The sequence below is a fragment of the Thermobia domestica genome, chromosome 2 (assembly GCF_964235325.1).
Source record: "Thermobia domestica chromosome 2, izTheDome1.hap1.1, whole genome shotgun sequence".
Taxonomy (NCBI): domain Eukaryota; kingdom Metazoa; phylum Arthropoda; class Insecta; order Zygentoma; family Lepismatidae; genus Thermobia; species Thermobia domestica.
In genome coordinates this window covers 294,631,750-294,652,954 of record NC_137455.1, presented here as the reverse complement: position 1 = coordinate 294,652,954, position 21,205 = coordinate 294,631,750, and the positions used below count along the sequence as shown (strand labels likewise).

General features: G+C 37.0%; 1 protein-coding gene across 1 annotated transcript in view; it reads left to right on the top strand.

Annotated features, from left to right (window-relative positions):
* Window positions 1-21,205, top strand: part of LOC145678589 (uncharacterized) — an 820,101-nt gene that overhangs the window by 772,844 nt on the left and 26,052 nt on the right. Inside the window, exon 9 of the mRNA XM_081748923.1 lies at window positions 19,045-19,195. Within this exon, the coding sequence (XP_081605049.1) occupies window positions 19,045-19,195 (151 nt within the window). The remainder of the gene's footprint in view (window positions 1-19,044; window positions 19,196-21,205) is intronic.

Genomic DNA, 21,205 nt, shown 5'->3' with positions numbered 1-21,205 from the left:
CTCATTATCATCGTCTCCTTTGGCATAACCGTGGGACGTAAAACTCAAAGATTTCATTTCATTTCATTTATTAATTTTACATTGTCAACACAGTACTCAGTTGTCAATAAGATATACTGTTAGTTTTCTTATTCGGTTAAGAGGAATCTACTCAGCATTCGTAGGTTTTCGAACACAAATTCCCACAAAAGTTTTTTTCTTTTAGTTAAATTTTCTCTAACTTGTAAGTGCTAGTCCTTCTGCATCTATAACAATACTTTATCTAAATATTTCATGATTCAACAAGAGAATTGAACTTGAGCATGAGAGCAGCGCACAGTGGGGCCGAACACTCGAATTTCTGGCCAAAAAAAAAAAAAAAAACTATGTTTAAGATTTGTTCCTTTTAAGATAGTAATAAATACACGTATGTGCATTAGTAGATACCTTTCATCATTGTTTAAATGTTTAATATAGTTTTACAAAACTTGAACTCCTTTCAAGCTAAAGCTAACTCATTCTCAGTGCTGCTCTCTTGAAATGCATTGACTTCTTGTAACAATAACACCTTGATTACTTCTTTTGGAGCTTGTTTCTTCGGGGTTTTCCACAAGTTTCAAATCATCGTGTAATAATATATGTAATGCCTCTTCTGTCAGTTACTCTATTGGAATCAGTGCGTGTTCAATTACAGCCGGACCATGGATGAGTACCTTGCATACAGTTAGAGACATATTATATGTGCTAGCAAGAGTACTTAAAAAAAGCTGTGACCAGAGTGTAACTGCGAAACTTTTCTACGTCTATTTCGTAACCACTAGAAATAGTTTGTAACACAATTTTAGATCTTCTGATTATATCTACAGCAATGTCACACATATTTACAGACATTTCTTGATTTGCAAAAAAAGTCTGGAGTTTGCGGTCATTGGTATTTCCAAATTCTGGTTTCGGTTTTGTCGACAAGTAAGCCGATTTCCTTCTTGAATTTGTCCTAGCTGCATATCTTCCTTTTGTCCACAATTCATTTTGTTTACTACGAATTTGCCACTTTTTAATATGTAGGTTGTAACTAAGATGTAGAAGACATTCGAAAAATCCGATATGCGCATAAAGTACCGAAAATCCAAATTCCAATGTTGAGGGATCTAGTAATTCTGTACCTAAACCTTCTCAATGACGTTTGTTCTGTATGTGTCAAGCTACAGAATCAAGTACAATGTATCGGAAAAGCGCAGATATGCTCAGACTCTGTTAATACTTTTGGCACAAACGTCTATCATACAAAATGAAATCACTCTTCTTTTAGACATGTGCCCTGATATAAAAGAAATCTCTACAAATGAAAAGACCTACATGTAAACAATGTTCTTCCTTTAATGTTTTATCAATCTGTAAATTGCCAGAGTAAAACACTGGAATGTGATTTACACGATAACTAAAGATGAAAAGGCAGTCTTACTTGAGGGTACTAACGAAATTTTTAAGCTGAAAAAATCTATAAAAGTACTAAAGGAATATGTGCACTTGAACTTCGTCGCGGAGACGGCACTTAAATCTAGTGGTGACTGGTGAACGATAACCGTTCAGAACTCCCATATTTAGACATGTCATGCGAGATGTGTACTTCCTTCCGTTCTTTCAACTAATCAGTGCTGTCTCTTACGGACAGTTAACAATGCATTCCATATGCTACTTCAATGTATTTAGGAAATTTATTGTTCAAGTTTTTGCCAGAAATTCGAACGATTGAACCCACTTGCAGCGTTTGATCTGTAATTCCTGCCCCATTTGAATATTGTTATTCTTCTCCAGTGCAATGACAGGAGAACGAAGATACGGAGGCACCTTTCAAGACGTCTGTTGACATAGTTGCAGATTGTTTTTATGAGTGCCGAAGCCTGGCGGTTCGGTTTACGTTAATTCGCAGAACATTTGGTATTGCGTTGGTATTTAGTTGTTTCCCAACTACATCTAGTTTTTTTCGGAAGGTTGTCTAGTTAGTAAATTTATGTTTTAGTTTCTAGTAGGAAATCTAATTGTTTTAAAATATATAATCAAATTAACTTCCAGTTTTTCTTTTAAATATTTAATACTAAGCTACTTTCAGTATATGTTTTCCTTTTAAAAGTGAATCTTATCTTTTCTTCAAGGAGTTATTTCGGAGATATCCCGTATTGTACAGATATCTAGTAGGGATACTCGTAGTTTCGCAATAAACTATCTTACTCTACTTTATTCTACTTACCTACCCTACTTTACTTTACTAATCTAATCTACTCTACCCTACTGTAGCACATGTTGGTACGTGCTTTTGCATGAATATTAGTTTTCATGATACATCACTTTGCATGCATATTATCAATCTGTAGTCAATTATTTGAGCCTGCACCGGAAAAAAATTAGTGCCGAACGTCTTAGACAATCATTTGAAATCATAAAAGTGAAGTAAAATGTATTTTTAGTGGACGGCCTATTGTAAATTCGCACAGTTGTTATTATTATTTGTTATACTGAATGATGAAGTAAAATCTCATATATTCGATGCTGTTTTTAGATTTTTTAATCAGAATCTGGTAGGAATATCAAATTTATGTTCACAATGCTGACACGGTTTCAACACGCCAGTAGTTGTATTCGAGAAGTCACACTGAGAAAAAAATTGTAGGTGGCGTACTTAAAAAGATAGGTTACATGCGTAATCCCTGTAGTTTTTGGACTTAACGCACAACAGACGTATAACTAAAAACGCATATTTTATAATACTTTCTGAATATGTGTTCTGTCTATACGTACTTCCGTATGAAATAATTTAGGCGGTCAGGACCTTACATACAAATGGACGTATATAACATATAACTGACGAAGGTAAGGAAGACTGTTAGATATCAGACATCCTGCAACGGCATGATAACATCTAAGGGCAGTGCCTATGTAGCACATGGATAACGTATGTTCCATACTGATTTCTGTAGTAAGCAAGAAGATTCCGTATATTTATACAATATACCGCTGTCCGGAGAACGGGTTTTTCTCAGTGCATATACAGTGTTCACGTATCCGTATTGTTGACCTTATTGCCATGCACGTGTAGAAGAATGACGCAAAGATATCATATTGATGATTTCATGCATGGAAGAATCATCGGATGACCGGAGAGGGATTAAACCCGGGTAAAAGTGTTGGATTAACTCGATACCCCACAGAGTATTATCTCAAGGATCTGGCGACGACTCCAACAAGGTGAGAAGGTTTATTCGTCGGAGGTTGTCCAAGTAGTACCATTGCCCAAGAAAATCGTTTATTAAGCCTAAAAGCCAGGTGTAATAAACACAGCACTGCCTCCAATTCGGTATTGATTTGCACAGGGACACTTGTATGCCAAACAAATAGCAAAGTGTGTTTTATTGACTCCTCTGCAAAAAGAACCTTTTTTGATTTGGTGCAGGGAACAATACATAGGAACTTAGGAGCAATGAAGCCATGTCCTGTTCCCAGAAAAATCCCAATTCGCATTGATTCTCAACGTGTATCACGACCGCAACTTGTGGGGGAAAGGGGGCAACTGCCCCTCCAGGGAAGCTCCTTACCGTTCTCCGGGGACCCACTTTAAGACAAAATTTTCTTACTCCATATACGATACGAACATGAAATTATAAATGAAGCATCAAACAGGTTAACTACATACATAAACAAAACAGCACACAAAAGGTAAATAAATAAAAAATGAGTCGTGGGCCCATTTCAGTAAAAAATGTCTACTATTAGGGGCCCTAGAAATAATATTTATCCGTATGGCTTTGATATTTGTCAATGTTGTCCCCTTGATTTGTCATGTATGAAACGGGACCAGGGGCATAACTAACGGCCCCTCAGATCTTGCCGTGAGCGAGGGCCCACAGGCTCTGGGGGACCCGTAAAGGGTAAGATAAAGATGAAAAGAGAGGCACAAGAATTAGAAAAGCAATTTTTTCTAGGGGGCCTAAATACGCGTATTAATGCTTACCCCCCCCCCCCCCAGAAAAATCTAAGCTATGGCGCTGATGTGTATTCATCTGCAGAGAGCCTAGAAAACAGTTTCTTCCAGATAATGTTATCGAATGGGCCGTTACAGAAATGGAGGTATTATAGTGCGGGGTGTGATCATCCTGAAGTTTTGTAAGCTTCGGGGGAACGAACGACCCTTTGCTCCCGTGATCTACCTATGCCTGGCATAGTGGATAAGTACCTTGAGACTCAGAACATACGGTTCAATATGTTCATTATGATCACCATACTTGTGTCCATTAGAGGTCCAGTGGAAGAAGGGCAGGGTATGCTTGGTAGGCAAATTTCACGTCCTCACATGGTTTCACAATCCATTCTCGAACTCACACTGACCCAAGAATGACAAGATGTACACCAACCAGTTATTGATAACCTCATCCTCAGCGTGCAATCACGTTGTGCTGTATGTCTTGCAGGACGGGGCGTTCACATATACTATTGATCTCCCTCTACGTGACCCTTCTTTGTGTGATACCACACAGGCACATTTCTTAATTTTCATATCCACATGCATCTTCGCTTTTTGCCTATACTATGCCTTTTCTCGCACTATTATCAGTATGTTACCATCAGGAAACTACATCCACAAATATATGACTTCTCCGTTTCCTCTGCTATACATCCGCATACCACACTATTCCCTACTTTTGCATATGAATGTATAGATACTTATCAGTTTAACGAAACACCTGAAAAAGTGTATTTTATCAGATTAATATGGCGTCCAGATTAACCTTTCTCCATCAGAACAGCTCTGATGTGATGTGAAATGGACTCATACAGCTAGTGAATAGTAGCGAATGGAATATTACAACATTCCACGTACAGTGCATCAATCAGTTCCGTGAATAAGGATGGAGAGGAAATCTGCACCAAATTCGTGTCTCTAAAGTGTTCCACAGATAATTAATTATGTTCAAGTCCGGGGATGTATTAACATTAATCCCGATGTTCCTCAAATCACGCCGCAACAGCTCCAGCTGTGTGGATGGACGCACTACCATCCAGGAATATGGCATCATTGTCCACAAACTTTTGGACCATAGGATGCACATGATAAAATAGCGACATAATCACGGGGAGTGATTAGAATGGTAAGAGTCAGCACAGGACCCATTGCTAACTAGGATATTAAGACCCACAGTAGTGATGAGCCTCCGTATGTTTCATGTTTAGGCGCAGACATTACGGATCATATGCTTCTTTTGGCGTCCGCCACACATAAATATGGCTCGAGATTTGAAATAACGCATGGACTCATCCGACTATATCATAATTTTCAGTTATCAGCGGTCCGTGTTGCACGTTCGCAGTACCGTTTGCGCTATGGTCTCTTATCAGCGGTTTCACCCGTACAACTCGACTGCGTATGTCCATTCACGTAACTCACGAGGGACTGGGACTGCGATTGCCGACTCAGGCTGTCAGATGCGATGCTTGAGTTCCTCCGACAATTCTAAAGTGGTACAATAGTTCTGAGTGATAATCTGCTTTAATGCTTGGAGGACCTTCCACTGAGGATTTTCTTTCCACTACTTCTCATCTTCGCCGATGTGCTTTATCCGTGAGTTTTGTAGGCTGTCAATACCTTGTACATTGTGCTGGAGACAAATCCACTACACTTGCCACACTCGATACGCACACACCACTCGACAATAATTTGCCTTCTTTGGAAATCACAAGGTTACTCATTTCACGTTATCACCATCTGCTGAATTTTCTACACACTGCCTTTCCGCTCCTCACATAGTACGGAACTTGGCCAAACATAACCCCCAATAGACCGGTGCTGCAGTGGCTGCATGACCATTGTCAACCCAAACATCTGACGTGTTTACAAGTCTAGGTGTTTCTATTATCTTGATTACTATCTGTATATCCTATGCCAATCATAGATGTTCACAAAACCACATATATCTTGTGAAAATTTTAGGACTACAGTACTGCATGCATGAAAGGAGTGTGTGTTAGCTGTTATGTCAACAGAGCGAGCTGAAAGGAAATGTATACACATACTGAGAAACTAAGTGATAACATCAAGAACGCCATCAAAAATGTTACGACAAGAGACTTGACACATGTCTACACAAACCTCTTTAAATGTGCTCAAATCACGGACTCCGATCTTGACCCTGTGGGGTTCAGCCCCACCTTGAAGTTAGTTGAATCCTACGTATTTATATTAAAATCCTCATTCATTTCTTGTTAGATGATGTCTGTAGAAACCTAAAAGGGTTCCCCCAGAAAATCCATACAGAAATCGGTGCCATTAGCTTGAATGTTGGTGGATAACATTTCCAGAATTTATTGTGGAGATTTGTATCTATACTATCGTATTATTCTCACAAGAGAACTGTTTCCGTTCAAGTACAGGGCGGGGTTATTTTTTCTAGCTAAACAAGTATTGATGTTCGCATTACTGGCCCATACGTATACACTAAGTTCCATGCACTTGATTTGTTAATGAGTAAAACCTGTATTTAATTAAGTAATTGTGTCAGATATGAAGATTTCGTTACATTTATCTTCATAATACATAAAGTTTTATGTATAATAAAAAGCATGTTATTTAATAGCCGTTACGATAAAAATAAATTCCTTCTTGCATTTAGGTCTTCGCAATAAAGTGACATTTTTATCACAAGACTGTTTTTATTAGTATTATTTTCGTTTCATTGAAGAAGGCAATCTGAATTTGTGGTTCAGCACCTGTATGCTAAGGGAGACAGATAATAAGACCAGGTGAATAAGGATGGGAAAATTGTTACAATGAAGAAATTTTTAAAAAAAATGAAATATTTAGGTTTTACGTGACATGATTATGCTCTGTAGATAAAAGAAGAGGTATAATTAATGAAAGTGAATGATTATGAAAGATTAGGATTTAGGTTACTGGGTTTTCGGCATCTATGGCCATGTTAGCGCGTCACATATGAGGGATGACGTCTCTCAGCGATCACACTATCTGAGGAAACGGAAGGAATAAAAGATTGGAGAAAGAAAGAAACAGCCTGGAACCAGTTCTGGATTTAGGTTTGACGGGCCCGAAGTTATTGAAAAGGGCCCTTTATACATCAAACTTTCTTTTTTCAACGGCAAAATGTCGTCGTTTTTATTTAAAGTTTGAATAGTCTATATGCTATACACTAATTTATGGACGTAATGTATATCTAAATGGAAACAAGGGTCCATTACAAGCAGAGCTGCGAAACGGGGTCTCCATTATAAGCGGGACTGGAATAAAACCCTATACTTGCTTCATAAAAGCCTAGTACATAACAATACAAAACACCATTGTTGTATGTGCGTTTTATCTCATTTCCTTTTTCTTGTTATTTGGAAATTACATTACAATCAGTTTTTTTTTTTTTTTTAATTTTTGGGTCCTCAAGCGAGTGGGGCCTAAGCTATGGCTTGTTTAGCTTATGCGTAAATTCGTCACTATTTGGAATCTGTATACCTGGTGAATGACGAAATGATTATGAAAGAATTAGTGAAATAAGCATATTGGAGGAAACGGGAGAACCCCAAGAAAACTCATGGATACGACATTGTTCAAACTTACCTTGATTTAGAATCGAACTAGAAATCCTCGCGCAAGAGTTGAACTCTCTACCACTGAGTCTCCCATTGAAGATAGTGATATGAAACTGAATAATCCTGAGAAAAGTTATGAACACGATGTTGTTTATCACAAAATAACGGCTCTGCCTGTTGCTCTAAATGTTGGCGCGTGCACCTTATTTGCACGTACTCCTGGGTTCGATTCTCAGTGGGACAACACAAAAGATTAATGTCATAATTATTTACTTTAATTATTTATAAATTTCCTTTAGCCTAAAGGGTATAATTGTGGGACGTTAAACTAAAGACAAGAAAATAACCTAGCCTGAGACCGCATCAGGGAGCTTTCGCACAAGAGCCCTCTCTATACTCTGTAGAAGTGACTACATCACAACTGAACCATCGTGTTTGCTCAGATTCACATATAGGAAGATGACAAGGGAGCTTGAGTTGAGATAATTTAGATATTCCATACAGAAACTAATTCAGTGTGGCTCCAGTACATCAGAAAGCATCTTTTTTTTTGCTTTCACATTTTTTCTGGAATTAACACTTTCCATCAACAAACGTAACGACTTAAAAGGGATAAAATATTTTAAACCTACTTTCCTGTAAAGCAGGGTGTCTCAACCTGGGGGTCGTGAATCCTAGGAGGGTCGCGAAGACAAGCGGAAGATATAAATATAATTAGAATCTGATACAGGAAAATACTTTTAAATATTATTTTGAATTTTGCTCTGATATGCATATTTTTATTCTTATACATACTGTTAAGAATAACAAAAAATAGGTCTTCTACACATTTTCAACAGGTTCAGAGGTGTTCAAAAATCAATTTAAGTGAATGAGGTACGATATGAAACTAACGAGAATTACAAATCGAAATACCAGAAAATACAAATTCAACAAAACATGTATATTGAAATACAATTAAAATTGAAACCTAACGAGATATCTGAGCGTGATCTGATTTCACTAGTGCGGCAATGTCCGGTTCAATCTTCGTAACGCACATTATCAAATAATTTTCAACTGATAAGGGACTTCTTGTCTTTGTTTTAATGTTTACCATGGAAGAAACACAACTCCGGCCAATGGTATTCATTTTGAAATAGTATGACGGATCGAATTGGATATTTGTAATGTGGTTGAACTGACCAAATTTGGTTTTAATCCATTCGCTTTTAGGGAAGTTACTGTATCTACTATATATAAGCAAGCAGTTACCACAAAGGATTCCACTATTATAGAAATAGATTGATATCGTAAGATCTCCACAATATCTATAAAAAAAATCCCACACAAGCTTAATACAAACCAGAAATTACAAGGAGTCGCTGGCAAGAGAATGTGATAAAATGGGGTTCGTGATAGGAATTAGGTTGAGAACCACTGCTGTAAAGTAAGAAAATAAAAATAAATAAATGCATCCCTTTGTGTAGCATGTGACAGCGTCACATAGTGGATGATATGCGGTAATGTAGTTATCGTACCAGCCCATTGAATTTGATTCGTGGAATAACCACAACAACTAACGTGATGCTCACCTCATGCTGAGAGAGTCAGATGCAAGCGTGTTATAGATAAGTAAACATGACCACAATCCTATGCTCGATTTCCTGTAAGGTGATTTCAGTAGATAGAGAGGTGATACCTCTTTCGGAAGTGGAAAACCACAAAACCTTGCTCTAATACATTTACACACGTTGTGTGTGTTTCGAGTTGAAAATTGTTTTCTCAATGATTACAATTTCTATATTTCTTCAATGACCTATATCTCTAGAAGAAAATAAAAGCTGTCGAAGCGTGACTAGACTCGAGATAGAACATGGAATTTCATTCAATCTAGTCTTCATCCTTCCCGCTTGTCTAGTGGCTAGAACGGCGCCTATGGTGGTCCCGAATTGGATTCTTTGCAGTAGAGCATTAAACTTTGAATGTATTACAGTGGTTCGTTCGTATTTCAGCTTGAATTATAGCCTTGGTGCTGAACTCAACTAACTCTACGGCCTATGAAACCCGGATCCTCAATGTCACTTTCACGAAAGCTCTCCATTGATTTTTGTACTTATAGCCAACTGGATCCAGTTTCTACTTTGTATTCGTATTTCTGCAAGATCCATGTTAATATTGTCGTCCCATCTGCGCGTAGGTCTTCCTGATGGTCGTTTTTCAATTCGATCACCACTTAAAATTTTGAGTGTTCCTACTTTCTTCCATTCTGGCTACATGACCTGTCCACCTGAGCCTCTTAGACTTGACGATTCTAACAGTGTTTGGTAAATATAAATTCAGTATAATTAAATGTAAACAGTTCCTCATTATGAGGTTTCCGCCATTCCCCATTCTTGTTTCTCTTGGGTCCGAATATTAGCCTCAGGATTTTATTCCCAAATACTTTCAATCCGCATTCTTCCCTCAGAGTAAGCAACCATGTTTCGCAATCATATAGCACTACTTGCATGATTATCGTTTTATATATTTTAAGCTTCAGCTTCATTACAGTTCGCAACCCTACTAAGGTGGATCACTAGGTGTTCTCGGTACTATGCTAAAAACTGTTTGAATAATGCAGCATTGTAAGATAATGTCGAGTGTTAACTGATGCCAGATAATAAAAGGAGTAATCATGGAATTCTGCTTGGATGCTTACTGGAGAAATTAGTTTTTGACCTTCACCGCAATTCCTCTTCTCGAACTGCAACTCTAGAATCCAGGAATTTTCTTACTGCGACCATTACAGTAAACGTACAGATTTGGCAACAACGCATTATGGCGTTCTGCGCAAGTTTCGTCTCAAAGTCTATTCTCTTAAATGTAAATTAATATTTAAATAAAATATGAAACATAACACGAAAAACGATCAAACAATATATCTATTTCGTAATAAGATTGTTACTTTAAAATATTTTACATATACAAACAAATATTTCATAAAACAGAGCACTTCTAGTAAGATTTACCAGCAAGTGTCATCTTGTGTGCTCATTGTAAAACGATTCAAATATATTATTTTATTTGTTACATTTTTCGGTATCAGGAGAGACAACCAAATCTTATAGTACAATATTTATAATATGTAACGTTTCATTGCACAGTAGATAAGGGAACGAGCTAAAGTATGTACTGACTTCCGGTTGGTGATCTACCTTAATATTTTTGTATTGTGTAGCTGCAGGGGAGTAAATAAAAAATAAAAATAAACAATTAGAACTTTTAACTAAACAGGATTTTGACCTCTAGTGTATGAATAGGAAGAGATCTGTCTGAGTCTTGGAAAATACATAACAAGCTGAATCGTGGAGATATCTCCATGATTTCTTAATTTTGCTTCAGAAAATTCGACTGAGAAAATTAAGAATAGCGAGAAGAACTAACACTAAAGTCTTATTCAGGTGTTCATATATGCTGACGATGTGGGTTTGATACAAAATAATATCCGGTCAGTTCTAGAAAACGCAGATGTCATTCTGCTAGCATATGGAAGATGGGTGGAGAAATAAAAGAAAACAAGCGCCGTACACACTGACTAATCAAAAAAAATCATATAATTAATGAAAATATAACCAATAATTATGAATAAAAGTAGGTAAGTACCTTTAGATATTTAACATTAATAATTTTAGCAAATAAGAACGGAATATGAGAAATGCTATTTGCGTTATTAATACGGTTTGGAACCATCGTTAACCTGCAGAAGAGCTCTGGTTCATCACGGAATGGAGGCTTGCAAATCATGAATGTCTTCCACCTTCCTCATGCAGCGCAGTACTGTCAGCAATGATAAAAGAGGATATTTGCTCTAGATTCTGAGCTCTAAAACTGATCGCAGATGCTGAATAGCTGATCTCAGCTTTGAGTCTGGGGGTTAGGCAGGTCATGGAATGGGTTACAATTCATTCTAACATCCATGAAGCCACACTTCAACAGTTCCAGTTATGTGAATTCGTGTATTTTCATCTTGAAAAATTGTCATTAGTACTGCCCGGAAACTACATCTGGATCATAGATTGCACGTGATCACCTAAATTATCAACAAACCCACGTGGCAGTAATGTATTTCTTTGAGCGTAATCACAGAACCCATTGAATAACCAGAAAATTGCTGTTCAAGCACAGCAGTCATGTTTCACGGTAGGGAGAAATTAATACGGTTGATTGATATTGTAGTTGAGTCTCCTTCGCTATCGAGATGATATGAGACATGGACGTACAGGTTATCGTGAGATCCGAACTACATGAACAGCTACTGGAAATCAAACCAGCGTGTACTACACCACTCATTGTATAGCCAGGAGGATCCTCAAGACACAGTTGGAATCATAATCTTCTTTGGGTGTCTGCTATTCATAAACACGACTTACTGTTGGAGGTAAGGTGAAAGAGAAATCATGGAACCATATTACGCGTTTTCAATTATTGCCGGTTTACTCTCCATACTCTTAGCACCATTCGAGTCGCGCTAAAGTGTTGTTAGCAATTGTCAAGAATTTGGAGATTGTAACGCGACCGGGGATGTTCAAGTGATGAAACTTGCGTTGGATCGTGATTATTACAATAAGTGGTTAAAGCTGCTGATTGAATTCCACAATCACTCAATATGCTCTACGATTCTAAAATGCTCGGCCTCTCCCGGTCATTGCTCTAGTGGGTAGCATGGTCTTTTGGTGTGCATTGTCCTGGATTTCATTCCCGATGGGAGAGCACAAAAAAAATAATTCCACAATCACTTACTTTTATTACTCATTCGTCTCCTTTAGTCTAAAGAGTGTAACCGTTGGATGTTAAACTAAAATATTCATTTCACTTTTTCTCTTCAATGCTCAGCGATCCTTGGCACTCACAAGGTACTTTCACGAAGAGTCCCCTCGGAATTCGTGTAAAATTGATTCAATTGTAAAGTTCTTCGTGGCCCAATGTGTATTGAACTAATTTTAGCAGCCCATACCGGTAATTTGCATATTTATGGGTCTGCATACATCCGGAATTCAATCATTCACTACTACAACGCTCGGACACAAAATTGCTTTTAGTTTCTTTACATGTAACTGGACATGTATGTGGGAATATGCAAAACAAGTTAGATCAAAAACTGCTTCTTTGACACATGTTTCCCATCCCGGCCGCCATATTGGATTCAACTTTCGTTTTTTTTTTTTTTTTTTTCTTCAAATGGGAATAAGTGCAAGTAATATATCAAATTCATTTACAATTTTCTCGGAAATTCATTGTTGTGATGAGTTTTACCGTAGCTTGTACCGTTTGTAAAAGTATTGCATGTTAAATGTTAGGTAATCCACGAATATTGAACCAAATAGAAAGTTGTCCAGGGCCAGGTGTGTATATGTAATTTTCCACGTGATTTATTGTTGACAAAATATTCTCTGAACGTACATACATACAAACACACAAACGTCAATACGGAAATGGTAGGTCTTCACCCAAATCTGATCGTATCTGTATTTACATTAGGCATTTTGACCGTAATACAATAAATCCTTGTTATAGTATAACATGGAATGAATAACAATCACTCACAGAAATGTAATAAGATTATCACACCAATGTGTTAAAGAGCTTTTTCTTTATACCTACAGTATTTTTCGAGTTAGAAAATGTTCTGATTTGTCAACATCAAAAACGTAAACGTTACTGCTATTACTCTGCAATGTCTATTCGCGAAGTGCCTGGAAGGATTTAACATGCAATACCTTCCAAACGGTACAAGCTACGGTAAAAATTCACTACATCAGTGAATTTCCAAGAAAATTGTACATTAATTTGATTTATTATTTACACCCAGGGGCGGATCCAGGACGGACTTCTGGGGAGAGCGGTGGGTTGTAATACTCCTACTTAGAGCTACTTTTAAGAGCTCCAAACTCTGAGATGGGTTTTATTTTTATATAAAATAAGAAAGCTCCCCTTTCGAGGGAGCGATCGGGCCGATCGCTTCCCGATCGCCCCCTGGATCCGCCCCTACTTGTACCTATTCCCATTTGTAAAACTGAAAGTTAAATTCAATATGGTGGACCCAAGATGGCAGCCGGGACAGGTAACATGTGTGAGTGAAGCAGTACTTGATCCATTTTGTTTCGAATATGTCCACATTCATGTTCATTTAGATCTAAAGAAGTTAAAGCAATTTTGTGTCCGAGCGTTATAGTAGTGTGTGATTGAATTTCGGATATATGAAGGCCCATAAATATGCAAATTACCGGTATGGGCCGCTAAAATGAGTACAATACACATTGGGCCGCGGAGAACTTTGCATTTTAATCAATTTTACACGAATCCCAAGGGGACACTTCGCGAATGTACCTTGTAGAAGAAAAATTTTGAATCTATTCATAAAGTTATTCATAGAATTCTGATAAACTCGTATACAGATGCCTCAAAAACCATTTACTTCAAAATTTTCCGGTAAAACAGCTTTAATAAATATTATAGGGTTTATGAAAAATAGGCTGAAACTTAACCGATTTATTTCGTTTCTTTAGATCTTAACTTTTCATTTCAGCATCTACGTTAAATGATACCTGAACTTATATCTTGTTGATTATAGCTTTGGAAATATTCCACAGTATTAACAAAACAAAACTCACCAAAGCACTAAATATATACTAATAATACTTCTGTAACAGTTTCGTCAATATAACGTTACCTTCATCAGCACGTTATATGTCAGTTGTTATTCTTGGGCTGATCATTTATAACGTAACATGTAAGTTGTTATTCTTAGATTGATCTTCTATAACGTTATATATAAGTTGTTATTCTTGGATTGATCTTTCGTAACGTTATATATAAGTTGTTATTCTTGGATTGATCTCTTATAACGTTATATATAAGTTGTTATTCTTGGATTGATCTTTCATAACGTTATATATAAGTGTTATTCTTGGATTGATCTTTTATAACGCTATATGTAAGTTGTTATTCTTGGATTGATCTTTTATAACATTATATATAAGTTGTTATTCTTGGATTGATCTTTTATAACGCTATATATAAGTTGTTATTTTTGGATTGATCTTTCAAACCGTTATATATAAGTTGTTATTCTTGCACTGATCTTTCAAAGCGTTATATATAAGTTGTTATTCTTGGATTGATCTTTTATAACGCTATATGTAAGTTGTTATTCTTGGATTGATCTTTTATAACATTATATATAAGTTGTTATTCTTGGTTTGATCTTTTATAACGCTATATATAAGTTGTTATTTTTGGATTGATCTTTCAAACCGTTATATATAAGTTGTTATTCTTGCACTGATCTTTCAAATGAAATGAAATGAAATCTTTAAGTTTTACGTCCCACGGTTATGCCGGTTAGGCTAAAGGAGATGGTGATGATGAGTAATGAATCAAATGGTGGAATGAAGAAAGTGGGAGGCAACGGGAGAACCCCGTGAAAACCCACGCACACGGTGTTTGTCTACCACAAAGTTCACTTGGCGGAGGCTGGGATCGAACCCGGGACCCCAAGCACCAGAGGTGAACGCTCTACCACTGAGCCACCGCGGCCCCTCTGATCTTTCAAAACGTTATATATAAGTTGTTATTCTTGGATTGATCTTTTGTAACGTTATAAATAAGTTGTTATTTTTGGATTGATCTCTTATAACGTTATATATAAATTGTTATTCTTGAATTGATCTTTCGTAACGTGTCTGACAAAGGTAATGTTACATTCTCAAAACTGTTACATATGTATTATTAATTTATATTTGATACTTTTGTCAGTTTTGTTTTATTAATACTCTGAACTTACGGTTTTATGTTGGACCTGCAGCACATCAGGAATTGAATCCTGCTCTTCAGTGTCAAAGGCAAGAGTGTTTACAATTAACCACAAATAAAGTCTTAAGAATATGTTTCTGTAAATAGGCCTTGGTGTTAACTTAGTTTTGGAATTCCCTGTATAAAGGAAGTTCGTCTACCTTATATATATTTTTAAACTAGGTGATTATGTTAGCTGTTATAAATATGACCTAGTACAACACCTACTTTTAAAAAATATGTATATATCGTTTCTCCTTATTATTCTTAGTTGTACTCGAATATATTGTGTGGACATAAGAACCATGTGTAAAAACTCTAATTGCAAACGATGTTTCAGAGCAATATAACTGAGCCAATGTCGGAAAATATCCCATTTTCAAGAGCAATAAGACGGAATATACGATCTCAATAACATCTCCTCGCAAGCGAATATGAACTCTAAAATTGTTCACACTAAGGACTGTTTTTGAATATTTCAAGAGATCAACTTAAATTGTAAGAACACTTAAAAGATATTCACGAGCTCTCCTCGTGGTGTCAGATGGTACGTACTGCAGCAAAATGTGGGGAGAAAAGTGCTGTAACTTGCAATAAAAAAGATTTTAAGAGAGTTTTTTTTTGTTTTGTTGTTGTTACAATTCTTTTCTATTATTATCATTTTATTTTAATGATCCAGTTGTGCGCGGAAAGACATTCACCTCAACAAATAGACTGACATTTCTTAAAATGGCGTTGTTTCTAGAGAGAACTTTGCTCAAATAGTTACAATTGACCTAAAAAGGAAACAAAATACAAGAGGAAAATCCTCTTTTTGCTGTATTCTGTGCTTCTTCTAAAGAGAATTTCTTCCTATTATCATTTCCAAGGTTGGGTTCTGTTTGCACATTTCAAGCTTTCATTTTAAGTGCTTCATCATTAAGTGGAAAAAGCTTTGTCGGAGCCTCTCCCCTTCATCCGTCTTAATTGATCAACAAATATTGGAACGAATGTAAAGTCCATTTTTCTAATCAATAGGAATAGGAATAAGAATTAGATTTCTGGGCTGTCGACAGCTAAAGAAAATTCGGCCCGTCACGTATATGAGGGATGTCGTCCCTCGGCGAGCACAATATCCGATGAAAGGGAAGAAAGCGGCCCGAGATCATAATGTTAGGTACCATCCCTGGTGTGAGTGAGGTAAACCCAGGAAAAACCTCACTGAAAAAGCTGTTAACACTTTGCCGACCGAGTGTCACCACCTTGAATCGGACCGCTCCCACCAAAGGCGATAGCGTTAGCGACTGCACCACATGGGGCCACCTTTTCTAATAAATTTTGTTCATATATTTCAAAACTACACCGACAACGTTTGGGATATGATTCCCCACAAGAAAAGACAAAAACTGTAGAACAACCTGGGTGTAGAAATGCTTCCTTTCAGCATTATGACAGGAAGCATTTCTACAAAAATTTATCGGACGTAAATAACAATGAAATACAATATTTCAACGAACAAAATTCATAGTGAATCCGTTTAAGCCAGAAGAACACTGTTGGAGTTCGAAATAAGCAGAGATACATATGTTTGGTTAATCTACTTTGTCTCGAGGGCCGCGGTGGCTCAGTGGTAGAGCGTTCACCTCTGGTGCTTGGGGTCCCGGATTCGATCCCAGTCCCCGCCAAGTGAACTTTTTGGTGGACAAACACCGTGTGCGTAGGTTTTCTCGGGGTTCTCCCGTTTCCTTCCACTTTCTTCATTCGACCATTTCATACATTACTCACCATCACCGTCTCCTTTAGCCTAACTGGCATAACCGTGGGACGTAAAACTCAAAGATTTAATTTAATTTCATTTTCTACTTTGTCTCGGTATAGAATAAACTATCAGAGGAAGAACTGTCACTCCGATGATACATCCTATGAGTGTACGACATCATTTAAGAAAAAATATTGAAATATTAAAACTATAATGCGTGGGAGTAGGTAGCTTAAGAATATATTTTACTTTACGAACAACATACCACTGTAATTTCTTCTCATTTTTTTTTTAAGTGAGAATGTATCCTTGGTGTTTACATTCCTGAACTAATGCACTATTGAACTTCCTATTATACGATATTTTTACCTTCACTACTACCTAACAGTCTCTTTTCCTGTTACCCTTAAAGTTCCCCAAGTTGAAGTGGTGTAGCTAACTTTTCTAACTTCTACGTCACGTCTGATTGTGCATTAGTGGAATCTACGATTAAAAATACTGGATATACCCGGCTTCGATCCGACATTTTGTTCTCGAGATATTGCTGTTTGTGCATTTTTCAGATAAAGTATCGGCTGGTCATAACGCCGAAAAGAAGCATTTCTGCACCAAATTGATGTATACTTTTCATCTGTTCTTGTTAATCACCTTTCAGACAATGTCGGAGTTGTTTTGAAACACACTGTGTATATGTATGTATGTAGATCTATGTGTATGTATGTGTACATTCCACTATAACTCTGGAACTCTTGGAATAATTTTAACCAAACTTGGTACACATTTTACTTACAGTCTGGGTAGGGACATACGCAGGGGGAGAGTTCTGGGGGTCCGAACCTCCCCCCAAATTACGACTTGTATGTAAATTTTGCCTAAATTTAGGGGCAATTTTAGAAATTTTAATATAAAATACCCTCATGTTGAGTTTTGACCCCCCGAAATAAATTACTGCGTACGCAACTGGGAAAGAATACTGTCGGGGTAAGCGCACCTAATAGAAGTGGAAGGAGGGAGCTTACAAAAATGATCGAAAATGATCGATATTAGTGTCGAATTCATAGTTTTCGGAGTCCCTAAGTTGTTTGGTGACAGTTTTAGTACTCTTTAAGACCAAAATCAACTCCCAGTTGAAATAAGAGTCACTAGCAATTCTAGGGGGAAGGAAAGGCGCGTATATAAAATTATAAGAAACGGCCGATATTAAGGTCCAATCCGTAGTTATCGGATTTGCTTAGTAAAATAGTGATAGTGCCGATGTCTTTTAAGTCCTATTTAAGTCCTCATTAGCCCCAGGGGTAGTGAAATCGTGACATTTAAAAATATTTAAAACGAGTCTCGAATCCATATTTTGGAGGTCGCTGAAATGAATAGTGACATTCCAAATGCCGTTTAAATCCAAGTTCATCCTCATTTGCTGAAGCTGGCGCGGGAAGGGGGAAAGTGAAAAATAAAATGTCAAAACTGACTGAGATTTGCGTTGAATTCATAGTTTTCAAGGTGTTTTTTTTATTATTATTATTTAGCATGTTTGACTTGACTTTTGGAAGATGGTTAGTACCCACTTCAAGGTGTGTTTTTAATCAATCAATTTGATTAAAGGTGTATTCTGTGGGGATAGATTGTTTTAATATTTATACCAAAAGTACAGTTTCTTCTATATTTTGATCATTACGCTTTCATTGATATAAATATTCTGAGGAAAGAGATTCAAATATTTCCCATAAACGTATTCTCCCCGAGCAAAAACAGGTATTTCAGCTAGTAACCTAGTAAATATATACAGGAATTTTGAAACATCAAAATCCTGAAAAAAAGCGGGAATTCACTAAGCAACGAGTATCAATTCTTTACGTTACTCGCCATAACGTTCTAGAAATATTACTAAAACTTGTAGCGTAAATAAATTTGTCACTTGTTTCTTTTGATTGCAGGAGCGGGCACAAATGATTCAGAAGGCTCTTCGAATGCACAAAGCATCAGACAACGGAGACAGTAATGATGAGGATAATCGTTCCGATATGAAAGAAATCTCCTCTCTGTCTAAGAAGAGGCTCGCAATAAATGAAGACAAAGAAGAAAAAGGTCAGTAAAACTATCGTATATTTTTAAGGATTCTTATTGTTGTTCTGAATATATCGTAAATACTAGTAAATATACATTGTAAAAACTAACGATCCATTTTATGCGCTTTTCCTAGCAACAGGAACACTTGGCACTTTTCCTACACAGTATTTATTGGCTTCGGAATCTGAATACTCAGAAATCGAACAACTTTGGAGTTGATCAGAAAATTCGAATAAATCCGAACACTGGTTTGGAATGCGAACGTCTAATACAGCCACTTATATAAGTATCTGGATCCCTGACTGTTATGATTCCATTACTTGGGGTCCAGGTAATTTGCAGTTGTGAGAACGCCTAGACAGATGCAACCCAACTTACACGTAACTTTTCTCGGCACTGACAGCAGTTGGTAGCACTGAGTCAAGTCTTTATACAAATAAAATTGTGAGTAGATGACGCACGAAACATTTCTCCATTCTGAGATCAATCTCTCTGTTCAGAACATGATGTCCAATGAACATCAAATGTTAATCTCGATATTGCTGTGTATGTAATGTATCATTTCATTATAATATACTGTATATTCAAAGAAATAAAATCACTGATTACACATGAATCGGAAAATGCTTGAAAGTAGAGGAAAAATTCAAATCTAGAACAACTGTTGGAAATGACTGTCTCCATTGACAGACCTCCAATTCTCCTTATTCCAACATCTTTTACTTTCTACGGAAGATATCTTGCTTGTAACACTAAGTATGCATTGAAATTGAAATTGAAACAGAAACACTTAAAAAAGTTTCAGCCTGACCGGGATTAGAGCCCGGGTCTACCGAATAAAAGTTCAATGCGTTAACCACTCAAATACCGCGCCACTTAACCTTCCACCCAAACTAATACCTAGTTAAAATCATTTCATGGAAAAGTATAAATAAGATGCTAATGCTTGTGTGAGTGTCTTAATGACTTACTCGAGATTTCCTTGTTTAACTCAAAAAAAGTTATATAGACGTCTCTCAATGAGGAAAATTTCACGAAACGTTCTTCAAGTTGAAGCTACGTCATCGATTGCAGGGATGGTCCCGATTTACATTAATTTCGCCTTTACCATATCTTCTAATTTCCAAAGGAAAAAAGACGACATAAAATATTTTCACATTCTTTGAATTGTATCAATACGTGTAGAAATAGATAGTTCTATGTTTATATTCCGTAACTACTAGTTTATTTTCTTACATTCATATGAGGAAGTTGCGGCAAATTGAGCCAGTGGCACTAGCCGAGTGATCGCGGGCGTTCGGCTTCTGATCATGAGGCGCAATCCACTAGGGATTCGAATTCAAGGTCGCAAGATCGGAATTTTAACTCTCCTCAGTATTTCTGTGTTCGTGCCCCTGTAGTGTTTGCAATGGGATACGGACAAAATCTCGCGGCCGAAACATCGCCGCTCAAAATCTCTCGGGCCAAAACCTCGCGTGGCCAAAACCTCGCCGCCCAAAATATCGCGTGACCAAAACCTCGCCGTCCAAAACCGTCCGAGATAAAAACTCGCCGGGCCAAAACCTCGTGTGGCCAAAACCTCGCCGCCCAAAACCTCGTGAGCCAAAATCTCGCCTGGTCAAAACCTCGCCCTCCAAAACCTCGCGGACGAAAATCTCACTTGGGCAAAAACTTGCGGAATGAAACCTTTCCTTAAAGTTTACCCAATGAGTTTTTTAATATGCAATTCCATATTATTATTATTATTATTATTATTATTAATAATAATAATAATAATAATAATAATATACAAAACGTCATGTGTATGTTCTTTCTTTGGGTATTCCCATTTTCTCCCACTTTCTTCATTCCATCATTTCCTTCATTCCGATCGTCTACGTCTCCTTTAACCTACAGGACATAATAGAGGGACGTAAAAACTCAGATATTATTTCAAACTTTCATAAATATTATTCGATTTTGTTAGAATTTCCTGAGATCACCGTCAAAGCGAAATAAAAACTAACCCAGGGTCAAACCTCATCTATG